At 49.9% G+C, this 14,655-nt stretch overlaps 1 protein-coding gene across 9 annotated transcripts in view; it reads left to right on the plus strand.

Moving 5' to 3' along the window:
- The window catches only part of MTSS1 (MTSS I-BAR domain containing 1), a 161,647-nt gene that overhangs the window by 117,890 nt on the left and 29,102 nt on the right, over positions 1-14,655 (plus strand). For all 9 annotated transcript variants that reach the window (XM_064587893.1, XM_064587898.1, XM_045895902.3 and 6 more), the window contains 3 exons: positions 7,879-7,963; positions 10,016-10,107; positions 11,517-11,591. In XM_064587893.1, the coding sequence (XP_064443963.1) occupies positions 7,879-7,963; positions 10,016-10,107; positions 11,517-11,591 (252 nt within the window). The remainder of the gene's footprint in view (positions 1-7,878; positions 7,964-10,015; positions 10,108-11,516; positions 11,592-14,655) is intronic.

Consider the following 14,655-nt stretch of genomic DNA (forward strand, 5'->3'; position numbering starts at 1 on the left):
CAACCCCTGCCTTTAGCAAGCTCATAGCTGGTGGGCTGGTGGGCTTCTCTCTGTATATCCACACTACTGTGTGGAATATGAGTGTAAAATCAAGATTGGTTATTTCTGTGAAATAAGTGGAATGCTTAAAATATGGGATAGAAGCAAGTTGCTTTTAAAAAGAAATATCGCCATCAAATGGCATATGGATGAGGCAATTGTGAAAGATTAGGGACGAGATTGTAAAAAACCTGGGATACTCAGGCTGTTTCACAAAAAGCCCAAACTCTGAATCATAGGTGGGTGCATTTGGGTGTGATGTGCGCAGCAGAGATGACCTGAAACACGAACTGGCACGACTGTTTAGTAGAATACAGTCATCCACATTTGAGTCTAAGCAAGTTAGACCCTTCCCGAGGTCACACAGCTAGTGAGTGGGGGAGCTGGGCTTTGAATCCACATTGTTTCCCTTCAAAGCCTAGCGTACTTAATCCTTTTGCTCTACTGCTTTTCTTCTTGATCCCCGTGATAATTTGGGAGATGGCAGGGATCTGACTCCAGATCAGCCACAGTGCGCGTGCTGCTGTGGGATCTCCATGGCCTGCAGGCTACATGGGGTCCGCATGTCACTCAGGTATGCAGCACTGGGGCTGGTGGGGGGAGTGGAATATAGCTGGGAAGGGGCCCCCAGAACTCTTTTGAGGTCAGTGGGGAGGGGACAGGGTCACACACCACAACAGGTAAGATCTGGTGATTAAACAGATACATTTTGGGAAAAGGTTCCTGATACAAATATGTCACAGGGTGACGAAGTCTTATTTGGGATGTGTGGCGTATCTGGCATGTTTGGTGGTTGTGTGCCCAGGAACCACACACAGCCACCCCTCTGAGATCTCTTAAACTTTAACCAGGTGGTGCGGGGAGCGATTGCATGCATCCGCGTGCACAAGGACGGAGCACCTGCCCAGGCTAGGGTTGCATGGCGTTTGTGTATAGTGTCCAGTGTCTCTGATCTTCGGAGACCCTGTGGGGCTGTCAGTGCTTCGCTGGCCTGTGCCCAGACAGAAGTCACGGGCTGTTGAGTGGCTAGAGGTCACTTCCGTATTCCACCGCCCTTGTTCCTCTGAGCCCGTGTTGGTCCCACGAAGGAGCTCTTCCTAACTGCATGGACGGTGGAGCTTCGGTGCCTGGGATCGGGCCCGTCTCTGCCCCCCTTTCACGGCTGTGTGGATCCTTCTGGTATTTTACCCTGGAACATCAGCCACCTCTGGTGGAATCCATGTGTCCCTAGGGCTGCAGGGGAGGGAGTCAGTGCCTGTTGACTTTGTGGGGAATGTCAGTTGCGTGTTTTGGAATTAATGTTTCTCTAACGGCAAGCGAAGTCGTTTCTTCATCACATGAACGGGGGTGCCTGTTACCTCTGCTCAGGATGCTGGGGGTGGGCAGCGAGCCCGCCTCTTGGGGTGGCGCAGTGTGTGTTGGCGGGGCCACCGCCGTCCCAGGGAAGATGTCAGCTGTGGCTTGTCCAGGCCCAGCGCCAAGATCATGAGAGCTGTCCTTATGGGAGATGGTCCCTGTTCCCCTCGGCTGGTGGCTCTCAACAGGTGCGATTCTGCGCCCTCCCCCCCCTCAGGGTACATTTGACAGTGTGGAGACATTTCTAGTCATCCTGACCTGGGGCTTGCTGTTGGCACCTGGAGGGCCAGGGACGGACGCTGCGGGACACCCCACAGTGCTTGGGGCAGCCCCGCACCACAGAGAAGGATCTGGTCCAAGACGTGAGCCGTGCTGGGGTCGAGAACCCCTGCAGTAGGTGAGCGGCGCTGTCCCTTTGAGCCCTCTCCTGCAGAGGCTTCGGAGAGCCTTCCCCTGTCCTGTGGCTCTTTCAGACTGCTAATTAGGCTCCCAACAACATGAGCCCTCAGAGGGCCTCCGGGAGGTACAGTGACTTATTGTGGCCCTGCGCTTCTTAAATCTTGTTCCCCCTTCCCCCCTTCTGCTGCAGAAGCTGGGCCCGACAGACTGGCTTTTCAGCCCTCCCTGGCCACCTGCACGCTGGAGACCCCACCATGGCCGGTGCATTAGTGCCCCGCTGTGTGGGGAGATGGAAGCCGCCTGCCAATGAGGCAGCGTGGAGGGATGGGGACGAGGCCACCAGATGCATGCCTCTGTCCTGCCTCTCTGCAGAGCCACCGTGTGGCAAGTTGTAGTCTGGAAGGGTGTAGTCCTCTCAGACTTTTCAGGGGAATGATTGTGGCTCAGTGCCTCCTTATTTTCCCCTGTCGTCCCCCAAATGACATAAAACAGTTCATACTCTGTTTGTAACTTTAATGTGCCTCTTTGTCCTCAGTTGGGAATGTGTCCAGTTTGTCATAGTGGGGAAGGGCCTTTGGGTGTCAGTAAAAGTGGGGCTTGGATCTTTGCTCTACCACTTCTCAACCCTGGGGTCCTCAGCAAGTTAGTTCACCCACCTGAGCTCCAGTTTTTCCATTTATAAAATGGGGACAAGAATACCAACCCCACGGTGTTGCTGCAAAGATTGCGTTCCCTGCACCATTTCGTAGCTTCCCCCCCGCCGCCCACAGCCAGTCCACTGGCGCCTCAAAGGTTAGGCCCTAGTTGTCATCTTTGGAATCACTTCAATTCTTGCTGCAGGCAGATCCTCATTATGGGGTGCATTGAGTCTCCCAAAGAGATAAGTCGAAGTCTTAACCCCCCAGTACCTGTGAATGTGACCTTATTTGGATATGAGGTCTTTGCAGGTGTAATCAAATTAAGGTGAGATCATTAGGGTGGGCCCTAACCCAGTACAGCTGGTGTCTCTATAAGAAGAGAGAAATTTGGACACAGACGTCTACAGAGGACAGAATGCCTTCACAGGTACCTCGTGTGAAGACGGAGACACACAGGAGACTGCCCCTCGACAACGAAGACAGAGACTGGAGTGATGCATCGACAAGCCAAGGGTTGCCTGTAACCACCAGCAGCTGGGAAGAGGGGGGAAGGATTCTCCCCTGCGGGTTTCCGCGGGAGCACAGCCCTGCCCACACCTTCATGTCAGACCTCTGGCCTCTAGAAGCGTGAGACAGTACGTTGTGGTTGTTTTAAGCCAGCTGGTTCGGGGTGCTTTGTTACGGCAGCCCTGGGAAATGGATGCAATACTCAATAAGCATTTGTGGAGTTTTTAAGTGTCTTCAGGTGCAAAACAGAGTATTCGGCCCCAGCATTCATACTCTGATAGCCTAGCCTCTGGACTTTTGTCTTTTTTCTCCACCGTTGTGTCCTTTGCAATTCATCCAGTGTAGATCACTGACTAATTTTGTGCTACTGTATTATAAAAACCTTTGCTTGTTACAGCAGAAAGTTCTCATGTGTACCACGTTGGAAAGAATTAAGATCTTTGCCATAAAGCATCTTTGTGTCGCTCAGCAGCTACTGCCCAGACTGCGATTTCTTTCAGCAGCAGGTTGCTTCCTGATGCTCGGGGGAAGCGCAGGAGGCCCATGCTCCCTTCCCTCTTCTCCTTTCAACTGGCAAGAAACAGAACCAAATCAAAGTGGCTTTAAAAATAAGGAAATGTATGCTCTTGCAAAACAGGAGCTCCAGGCCCAGAGGTTGCTCAGGGTCTGTGTGTTAGTGTCTCAGCTCAGGGAGGTCACTGGGGATGCCGGCCCCTCTGTCTTCTGTCTGGAGGACAGGTCTCATCCTAAGGCAGGTGTCCCCATGGCCATAATGATAGCTGACTGCAGCAGGTGGGCAGCCTGCTTTCTGTTCGTGACCTGTGGGATCTCTTTGGTGTGTTGATGTTAAGATCAGGGACATTTTCCCCATAGGCGTCCACAACAACTTTCTCTCTTCTTTGTCCCATCCCTGAACCAGCTACTGTCAAAGGGGGTGGAATTAGGTCATTGGCCCAGACTTAACCATCTGAGGATGAATGGGCTCTGGAGAGAGACACACAGTGCCCCTGGGCACTCTCCAAATTAGTGACTCTTATGCAGTGTGGTAGGCAGAATACTGCCGTCCCCAAAGGTGTCTCCATCTTCATCCCAAAGGGGACTCTGCAGCTGTGATTCAGTTAAGGATCTTGAGGCAGGGAGATTATCCTGGATTATCCAGCTGGGTCTGTGTAATCACAAGGGTTCTTATAAGAAGGAGGTGGAGGATCAGTGTCAGAGAAGATGTGAGGACCTTGCAGAGATCAGAGAAGAGAAAAGATGCTAAGCTGCTGGCTTTGAAGATGGTGGAAGAGGCCACAAGCCAAGGGATGCAGGCAGCCTCTAGAGGCCGGAAAAGACAAGGAACAGATTCGTCCCTAGAGCCTCCAGAAGAAACACAGCCCTCCTGACTCCTTGAGTTTAGCCCGGTGAAACAGATTTTGGACTTCTGACTTCTAGAACTGTAAGATAATAAATGTGCATTGCTTTAAGCCAGTAAGTTTGTGGTGATTGACTATAAAAGCAATAGGAAGTGAATATACCATTGTTCCTTTGGATGGACCTTGCATCAGTCTAGACCTTTTCTAAAAGAAGACTCCTGTATTTATTTTGAATATTCTATAGTGTGTACGTAGAAGACACACAAAGATGTATGGATTAAACAAAAGACAAACCCAACCCCCCTGGTCCTGCCTCCAGGTATAGGCCTGCCTGCCTGGTGATCCGCTCTCAGAATGGTAGATGGTGGCTCCTTCCTTCAGCACCAGGGCTGGGTGCGGGGAATCCAGAAACAAGGAAGCTCTTGTCCTCACTCACAAGCTGCTGAGTGTCTCAGCTATCCATTTGATTCCATAAATATTCTCACTGTCAGATCGGAGCCCTTTCAGATGTCTGCTCTGTCTTTGTAGCTAAAGCCGGTTGCCTCTGAAGCTTTTTCAAACTTGCTGATTTTTTTTTTTTGGTGAGTTTTAGCAAGGGTCAGGAAGAGCATAAGATGTTAAGCACATCCACAGATCGAGCTATTTTTAGGGTGCCCCATGTTGCTGCGATCAGCAGTAATTCCCGCGGACGGTCCCGGAGTCCGTGGCGGAGGTCACCCGCCTGTCTCCTGCCCTGTGCCAGTTGGACAGAGACACGCTGTTTGGAAGTTGTCTTTGCTGTTTTCATTTCCTCCCCTCTCAGGCTTTCCTGTGCTGCGGGGGCCTATGAGGGACCTGCTTGTTATCATACCATAGACTGGCTGTTTCTGGGAAGCCTCCGGCTTTCCTGGGGGTGGCACACGACCGGTGGCCGCCTAGGGGAAAATGTCTGGGAAGGTAACAGAAATAATGGAGCGGAGAAATGGGGGGAGGGAACCGACCTTGAGTGATCTTTTCCAACCCCGGAAGCCCGTCTTGGGGAAACTGAGGCAGAGGTTATCCGTGAAGCAGTTGCCCATCCCTGCGCTCTCGGTGGTAGCTTAGCAAGGACAGGAGCTCAGTCCTGCGGTACCAGTTCGACATTTCTAGGCTGCACAGCCAGAATTGGAGAGCGGGGCTTTAAAGGCCTAACAGCCCTCATAGCGTGGCGCTCAGTACATTTAGCGGTACTCATTCTAGGCTCTTGGCTCTGCCCCTGCCCCAGCTTCTGCTGTCTGTAGTCAGAGCCATATGCTGAGTGGTGAAATGCATAGGTTCTGGAGGCTTGGCCTGGGTTGGAACCCCACTTACTAGCAACGTGCCCTTGGGCAAGTTCCATAAGACACTTTTCCTGTCTACGAAATGGGGATATAATTGTACTAGCAGAACCAGGAGCGTTTCGAGGATGGAGGGAGTTCCTGTGTGCCCGGCACTTCTCCCTGGGCCCGGCACAGGCTGAGCTCCACCCAGGTGACTCACCTTCCCACGACCTTCAACACCGCGGCCTGGCCTGGGGAGGGCTACATTGCTACTCCAGCATCAGTCTGTGTTCTATGCTTTATTTACCCTGCTCCCCAGAATGGGATTCTGCTTCCAGTTTTTACTGTCGTCAGCAGCATTTCAAGGACTGTCCTCCTGGGGAAGGATTTGCTCTCGTCCTTAATTGTTTTCTCTGGTTAAACTTCTAGAAGTAGAATTGCCGTGTCAAAGAGGGGACTCGTTTTTAAAGGCTTTGCTGGATGGACGCTGCCAGATTCTCCTCCAGAAAAGGACTAGTTTACACTCCTTCCAGCAGTGCATGAGTGTGCCAGCTTCCTTGCATGGCCAGGTTATTAACTTCTAATCAAATGAAGGCCCAGGGAAAAATAGGAGATATTTCCCTGGGGATAAAGTGTTCCTTGCCTTTGCTCGTTAAGCAGTAAAAGCTTGCCTGCGTCACGCGTGCAGGCAGCGCCCTCTACTGGTTTTCCCTGGTGGAGAATGATGAGCGGCAGTAGATGGGGACGCCCAGGTGGTCTCTAACTCCCGGGAGTGGCTGCAGGTGCCGGGAGCTAAAGGGTGCTAAAGGGTGACATTTTACCAAGACTCCTGGCTGGCTCTGCCCAGCCTCAGGTGACCTTTAGCTCTTGCTCGGTTTTCTTACAACAGTGCTTCACAAACTGGGATTTTGCTCCCCAGGGAACACTTCATACTGTCTGGAGACATATCTAGATGTCACAGATTGGGGGGCGGCTACTGATTTGTGGAAGGTCAAGGCCAGGGATGCTGCTAAACATCCTACAATGCACAGGATCCCCCACCCCCAAACAAAGACTCATCTGGCCCACATGTTTGTAGTATTTGGGCCAAGAAACCGTGTTTTAGAGGAAAGGGGGAATCGTTCTAGAAGGCTTCTCTTTTCAGACTAAAATAGGATATAGAAATATTAATATTTAATATATATTACTATTATCACTAATTTTTTTTGGTTCTGGAAACCTTTGTGCAGAATAAAATGGAAAATAGGAGGAGCTGAAATAGCGCATTGGCATTTCTAGAAGAGCAGGCAAAGGGGGAGACACGAACTGTAGTAATGTCATCAGTACTAATAAGGGAGGGCATTTTTTTCCTGTTAACTTGGCTTGGTTAAACCTACCATAAATGCCTGCAGCTTTCCCTTAAAGGCCTTGTCTGTGGAAAATAGCGCTTTACTGACACTCCCCGCCACCCCACCCCCCCGATTTCATGAGTCCTAGTATTTTCATAACATTTATAATTGCGCTTTCCAGTGCTTGATGCTGAATTCCCATCTGTGGTTGCAGTTTGCTCCCCCACACCCAGCTAAGTGCTGATTCAGGCATTGTTTCTAGGAGGGGGAAGGAGGGAAACTTTATAAATAATCTGAAAGAGGGTGTGCCCGAAGGGGGCAGTAGGACAAGAATTTCGGGAAAATCAAACCGAATTACAGCTTGCTTTGACATTTGTCGAGTCTGAGGACCTCTTTCACCAGCCTTACCCCAAACCCTTTAGGAAAATGCTCCCCTATTGCATTCTGCTTTGGCCTCGCTTGTCTCCGAATGACTTGTTTTCTAGACTATGTGCTTTGAAACAGCTAGAGTGTCCTTATTAGCTGTTCTAAATAATGCTAAGGGGCTTATTTGGCCAGAAGTGGAAAGCAAAACAAAACAGACCAAAAACAACAGCTTTTCCTTAAATATCAGATACTATTTTGATCGTCTTCCTTGGGAAGTTATTTTTCACATTGCAGGTCACGATCCGTTAGTGGGTCGTAAAATCAATTTCTGGGTCACGGTTGGCATTTAGAGAAAAATAGAAAGTATGACTGGGCATTGTGTATAGTAAAGGTACCTTTTATTTTGGTGATAATAGAAAAATGCGTCACCATGTATATTTACACACGTGTGTGCGTGAGGGCATGTACACACGCCTGGCGAGAGGCAGTGGCTTGGGTTTTACCCCGTGGTGAAATCCAGCTTCTTTCCAGATGATTTCGTTCTCTTTTCAAGATTTCAGTGATCGCGGCTTGTCTCCTGTCCTCAGCTTTGCCTGTGTTTCTTTTTCAGGTGGAACCAGGGAGATTGGCTCCGCCCTGACCAGGATGTGCATGAGACACAGAAGCATAGAAGCCAAGCTCAGGCAGTTTTCGAGGTGAGGAGTGCGTCTCGCCGGGATCTCACCAGCCCTTGCTGGTTTCGGGGGAAGGGGCGGCACTTTTTTCCCTGTAGCGTTGCAGTACCCACAGCCCGTGATGCTCCTCCCTCACTGATCAAGTGTTCGTGGGCAGTCTGCCGCATGCCAGGCTCTGGGCGGGGTGCTGGGGGTGCAGCGGACAACCGGATGGCCTGGGTCCCTGCCCTCGTGGAGCCCGCACCCCACTTTGTGCTCCTTTGGGTCTCTCCTGGCGCCCCGCCAGCGTGCGAGCAGGGCATGCACCCTCTGCAGGAGCCTCTGGAAGGGGAGTCATGGTGCTGGGGAGCGGGGCACGCGCTGTTACCCGGGGGCATCCTCTCTACCCACCGCGGACAGCGGTAACCATGGAGCCCTCCGTGCTGCTGGCCTCTTGTCTGTCTTACCAGCCTCCAGAGTGGGTAGAACTGGCAGTGGTTGGCCAGGGATTTGGAGTCACCAGTGTTCCAGTGGGGGGTGGAGGGGAGGGACATTCTTCCAAGCAGATTGGAGCATTCTGCTTTACGGATCGTGAGCTGTGTGAGGGGTTGCCAATGTGAAAGGCCTCTGTCCCTCCTGGCCGGGCCACCATGGGAGGTGGCAGAACATGGTGGGAAGTGCCTGGTCTTGGAGACTGATAGGCCTGGGTTTGAACCCCGGGCTGGCCGCTCAGGCGTGGGCCTCTTGGCTGGAATCTCAGCTGCTATAAATTGGGGTGCTTGTGAGAATTCATGGAATGTCCACACATTTCGAGCAGAAAGCGCCTGGGTAGCAGGTGATGACATCTGCCCGCCTTCCCTCCTGCTCGCTCCCAGACCACGCAATGCCTCCTCTCCCACGTGTCATCTGGGTTTATTTGCAGTAAAGAATGAATGAATGAATGAATGGCGGTACCCTACCCCATTTTAGGGATGAGGAGACACTGGTTCAACAGCCAATGTTTATGGAGCACCTACTGTGTGCCAGGCACTGTCTTAAGGTGTGTGGGCTATAGCAGTGAATAGGACCGTGCCCTATCCTCATGGGGCTTACACTCTAGACACCGCGTACACCTCCCACAACGTCAGGCCGTGGGAAATGCCACGAGGCGAAATCCGTGGGCTAGGAGACAGATGGCCCGGTTCCACCCTGGGTGGTTAGAGCGAGTCTGTTCAGAAGGACAATTTGAACAGAGACCTGGAAGAAAGGAGGAGGTGAGCTGTGCTGATGGCTGGCGTGGGTGTGAGGGAGGGGAGGCCCTGACGAGGAAAGGAGGGAATTGTACCAAGAACTTCAAGATTTTCAGGAGGGCCACGATCAAAAAGCAGTCAGAGAGCACCTTTGTAGTAATTCCCACCAGTGCAATTCGAGCGATTTATGGGCACTTGCTAATTTTTCTATAACATCTCTGTGACGTAGGAATGTATCCATTTTCCTTCTGTTACACAGACATAAACCCTGGGGGTCTGTGCCTCACACGGTTCCTCTGTGTGGGGAGGTACCTGGGGATGCCTTCGCCGCTCTTCTCCAGAAGCTGGCCATTCAGCTTTCCTTCTCCAGGCTGTCCAGCTAGTCTACACTCATGACTTCTAATTCTGAATGCACATCAGAATCATGTGGCTTTAAAAAAGAAAAAAATAGTAATACTGGGGTCCCACCCTCCAGGTTTCTCTCAGGCATGAGGTCTGGGGTGTAGCCCTGATGTCTTTACCTTTTTAAAGCTCTCCAGGAGCTTCTGTTGTGCAGCCAGAGGGGTGACCCCACAGGTCTGCGACCATGCTTGTGAACACAAGAGAGAGAATGTGAGCAGGGGAAATGGGAAGCGGGCTCGCTCCATCCAGTCATGTTGACGGCCTCCTACCAGTCCCTGGAGAAGCAGCACTCTGAGAATAAGGTTGTTACGAAATGGGGAGATTTGGATGTGAACTTGGGCTTAGGTGCTGCCTTGCCTTGCACCCCGTTGTCGTGACTTAGGTGGTTTTGACAACCTCACAACAGAATGTATCTGTTTAACTTCTCCTTGTCTTTCCTTTTTTTTTTTTTTTGGGGTGGAAGTGCTTTAATCGATTGTCTGATAAACCCACTTCAAGAACAGATGGAAGAATGGAAGAAAGTGGCCAACCAGCTGGATAAAGACCACGCGAAAGGTACGGGGCAAGGCTGGCTGCTGCGTAGCAGCACGCGCCCCGAGCAGAGCTGCGGGTGTTGCCGGATGTTGCCTCCTGCCCTTGCTGGTGCCCCCCGCAGGGCCCCCTCTGGTCCCACTTCTCCCATTTCGGCGTTGGAGGATAAGGACTCCCGAAACCTCCCTCAGCGGCTGATGGCCCAGGCTCTCAGTGGTCTCAGCTGTGATCGGCTGAATGGAACGTGAACGGTAATGCCAGGCTTCGGCGCCAAAGATTCACACGTAAGGCATTCCAGCACGTTTCGAAAGCCAACCTTTTAAAGAGAGAAGCTGACCTGGCGTCTCCTGCCCGGAACCACCACCCTCTCTGCGTATGCTTCAACGAAAGCCCCTCAGCACCTCGTGTGCCGCGCTCTGGGGGCAGAGTGGTCCAGATGGACACCTCCCCAGTTGGTCCTCCTGGACCCAAAGGCTGGGGGTACTGGCAGCGTGGGAGGGGCGGGTTTCTCCGAGGATCATACGACCTGCAGTGAATGCTGGGGAGGGAAGGCCTATGGGGAGATTGGAGGCGGGAGGAAGCCAGGAGGAAGGGTTGGCGCATAGCGGATCCCAGGAGCGTGGGACTGAGGGCCCTGAGTGGCAGCATGGGGCTGGGGGGCTTGCGGCGAGGGAAGCATCCGGGAAGTCTGCGCAAGGAAACTGGTCGAACGGGCAGTTATTTGAATATGAGGTCAGCAAAGGAGGAGAGAGGTGTCAGAGGCGGTTGTCACTTCAGATGTCCGCATCTGGGTGATGGAGGCGCCAGTGACAGAAATGGGAAGTCCAGGAGCAGGTGTAGACTGGTGGGGGACGAGGAAGTCGTTGGGGGGACGTGGTGTACGTATGTGGGCCGCCCCTCCTCGGGATCCAGCGCCAGCCTTGGTGTGGGTGTGAGAGTAAGGCTAAGGCAGCTGGACCTTCCCCAGTTTGCCCCCACGCCATCTGATCTCTCACGCCGGGGGCTCGGGGGCTCTTTGCTGAATTGTAACATCTGGCGAGCGTCTTGCCACATGGGTTCCTTTTTGAGCAAAGCACTGTGGATTTGGGCCTTTGGGAAAGCAAATCCTATTTTTCAATTTCCTGATACGTGGGCCGAGAAATTGTGGATTTTTCACTTGTAGTGAAATATCCCCGAATGACGTCTCTCCTCACAGCTGATACAAGTGAATACTATCAGGAAAAGACCAAGGTGCATTTTGTGGCTTTTCATGTTAATAATCGCCCCTGGGCTATACAATGTCAGTGTGAGATTGTTATCATTTGGCATTCTGGATTAAGCTCTTCATTTCAGGGCATCGTTTCTGCTTTCTGTAATGAAAGTAATGGTTGTTCCTTAGAATATTGTCCATTGCGCAAAGTGGTAAAATGATTCAATATTCTGCCTTCTTTTAGAATATAAAAAAGCTCGCCAAGAGATAAAAAAGAAGTCCTCAGATACACTGAAGCTGCAGAAGAAAGCAAAAAAAGGTAACTATACAAGTTCTGCCATTAATATTGTTCCTTTGGGGAAACGAGCACGTGCTTGGTTTGACTTGGAAGCAGAAAGCATCGGATTCAGGCTTCGGTGCATATGACGGCCCTGGGGAGCAGGAGCACCTAGAATCCATCTGAATTAAAGCTCCCAAGTGCAGAATATCTATTAATTTGAGGCCCTTGCGAAGTTGTACTTGACTTGTTCCCTCCCCCCTACCTTTGTCTCCAAAATGACAGTTTCCATGCCTATTGTGCGTTGTAATGAAACCTATAAATTTCTTGGAAGCCTTGGGATAATGCATAAAAGCCTTCATGCAGATGTCCTCTAGTAATTATTACAGAAATTATGTCCTTTTCTCCTCCATCGTTCACAGCCTATAATCTCCAAAACCCTTTATTAAGCCTTGTGAGAATGTTAGAAATGGCTGCAGTGGGAGCCTGGGAGCATGTGCTTTATAGAGAGCTTTTTCATGGTGTTCGTGAGTGTGGGGACTCCCAGGGAAAACCAGACTGGGGCAGCGTGGCCCTCCGCCCGCCTCCCTGCTTGCTGTCATCCACACACTGGCCCCCTGTCAGATCTGTGACCCAGCTCTGCTCTTCCAACATGGACTGGGAATGTGCAGAGAAAAATCTAGCTACATCTACTTTGCAAGCATTTGTGACATTTTCCTAAGACCAAAAATCTAAGGACTCGAACTTGAGAGGGTGACATTCTTCCAGGCTGTTCTTCTTGATACCAGCTTTTTGAATTTGTTGTCTCACAACTGATGAAATGTTTTTGTTTTTTCCCATGAGGAAAAAACTCTGTGTTCAGTGTTTGTTTGGGACAATGTTTGGGACAATTTTTAGGTAGAAACCCCCAAAACCAAATTTCCTCTTTTCCTAAACGGGCAGTTCTCATTTGGAATTAGAGGAAAATACATTCAGAGAGCTGGAGTAGTTTGGTGGAAAGGGGGCAAGGACTGGACAAAGTTTTTAAGCTTTGACATTTTTCAAAAATGTCTTCCCAGTTCTTGTAAAAACCGTAAAACCATTTCACGATAAGGGCAGGAGACTTTTCACCCATAACCAGATCTTCTGTCAGTTTTGGCCTCACCCCTTTGTTTTGGATGTGTTTTCTTGGTGCTTTTCAAACGTATGTTCTATCTCCCTGGCGCACCTGGGACCTAACATTGGACAAGTAACAGGGTTTGCGGCCAGTAACATTTCAGTGAGTCCAGAGGTAAATGCTTATAAATCAAATGGCCATCGCTTCCATCGAATCTGGGGTCCCATGGAAGATCTGGCTGGTAAACATTCGGGACTGATTTCCATGTCATTGACGGCTTGGCAGCTTTGAGATGAAAGGGATTTGGAAGGAAGGTCCAGGGAAGACACTTACAGGTTTGGAAATGTTTGGAAGTTTGGTAAAAAGGAGGAGGGAAGAAAAAGTAGCTGTTTTCCCTTAGCTGTTTCAGAGTTCTCTTTCCAGAGGCCTTAAGTTCTTGGCTGCAGTGATAATCCTTTTATCTGAATTCTGCACGGAGGCTGGAACACTGCATCTGTCACTCGAAGTCCCTGGCATTGTCCCAATTAGCAGAATTTGGACCTCCCGGGAAAGGCTGATGGGTTGATTGCAGTGCAACACAAAAGGAAGTTTCTGGCAGTTAGACTTGCCCAAGCACTGGCTCAGGCTGCCTAGAGAGGATAATGAGTTCCCCATCAAGGCACCCGAGGGAAAGATTCAGGGCGCCTGGGGTGCTAGACTGTGTAACATGAAGAGATGCTTCTGGTCCTAGGGCTCAGTAGAATTGGTATTTGGTTGGGAGGCTTCGTGGGGCACTTGGGCCTGAAGGCAGAGGATGGAGGCTGTGAGCAGGGGTTTCTGGAAGCATTCTTTCTCAGCGCTAGCCACATAGCTGGTGGTCTCAGGCACCATGTCCTTCCAGACAAGGTGGCCACGGTGGTATAGTTATGTATACGCACCAAGTCAGATCAGTTGCTTGGAATGTTCCAGATGATTTTCTCGTTATCCAGAGTACAACCAGAAAACAGTTTTCTTTCTTTCCTTTACAAAAATACTGTTTTCTAAAATATATAAGTGCATTTTTTTGACCGAGTGCACAGATTTGTGTATGTCTGAGGTGAATGGAACCTTCTAGAAGGCACCAGAGTCGTCATTCTGTTTATAATGGAGTGCTCTCCTAGAAGATGGGTACCCTGAGGATGGAGCAGGAATGCTGCAAGTTCAGGGCCAGCAGAAATCTGGTTATTTGAGGCTTCCCGTGATTTGGGGTCTGGTTACCTGAAGTTTCCCTTGCTGCCAGAACTCCTCTTGAGGCATCTGCATCACCTTCCATAGGTGGTGGGTTTCTGGACTCTAGGCTTATAAAGTGTTGGTAGCTTCTTCTGAGATTTACACGATGTGTTACAATAGACACATGCTTCAGATATCTTTTTTTTTGTCCTGATAGAACTGAGTCTGGTAACCAAATAATCACTTTGCTTTTAATGTGTTTTCAGGAGATCACCAAGCAGCTTTCTGCTGTGCCTTTTTAAAAAAACTGTGATCTTTGATCTAAAAGCTCTTCTGACTCTCCTTTTCAAAATTTCAAACACCTTTGTGCAGTTAAACATGGTGGTGGCACTGCTCTTGATTTTTTAATTATTTATTTATTACTATTAATTTAATTATTTATTACTATTAATTAACTTATACATACATATATATCTGAGTATATATGTAGGCAGACACATAGGGGACGTCATTTTTGTATGTGACTAATTTAATTTTCACGCTGCAGATATCACCTTTTGTCACATGCTTTATTGGGCTCTTTTTTTTTTCCTATAATAAAGACAGTGATAATTTATAATCTAAAGGTATTTAAATATTACCATCCAAAAAAAAAAAAACTTCGAATTTTTTTTGGGGATTTGGTTAGGTTTTATCTCAAAACCATTTTAAAACAACTTGGCATCTGCTCCAGCTGTGGGTGGATGTACCTATTTCCGTGGAAGGCAGGGTTACCGAACACCTACCAGGCGTAAACGTGAGGCAGATGTTGGGAGCTGCAGA

The sequence above is a fragment of the Mirounga angustirostris genome, unplaced genomic scaffold (genome assembly GCF_029215605.1).
Source record: "Mirounga angustirostris isolate CCGP_5_RB_7025 unplaced genomic scaffold, mMirAng1.0.hap1 SCAF_4, whole genome shotgun sequence".
NCBI classification, from domain to species: Eukaryota; Metazoa; Chordata; class Mammalia; order Carnivora; family Phocidae; genus Mirounga; species Mirounga angustirostris.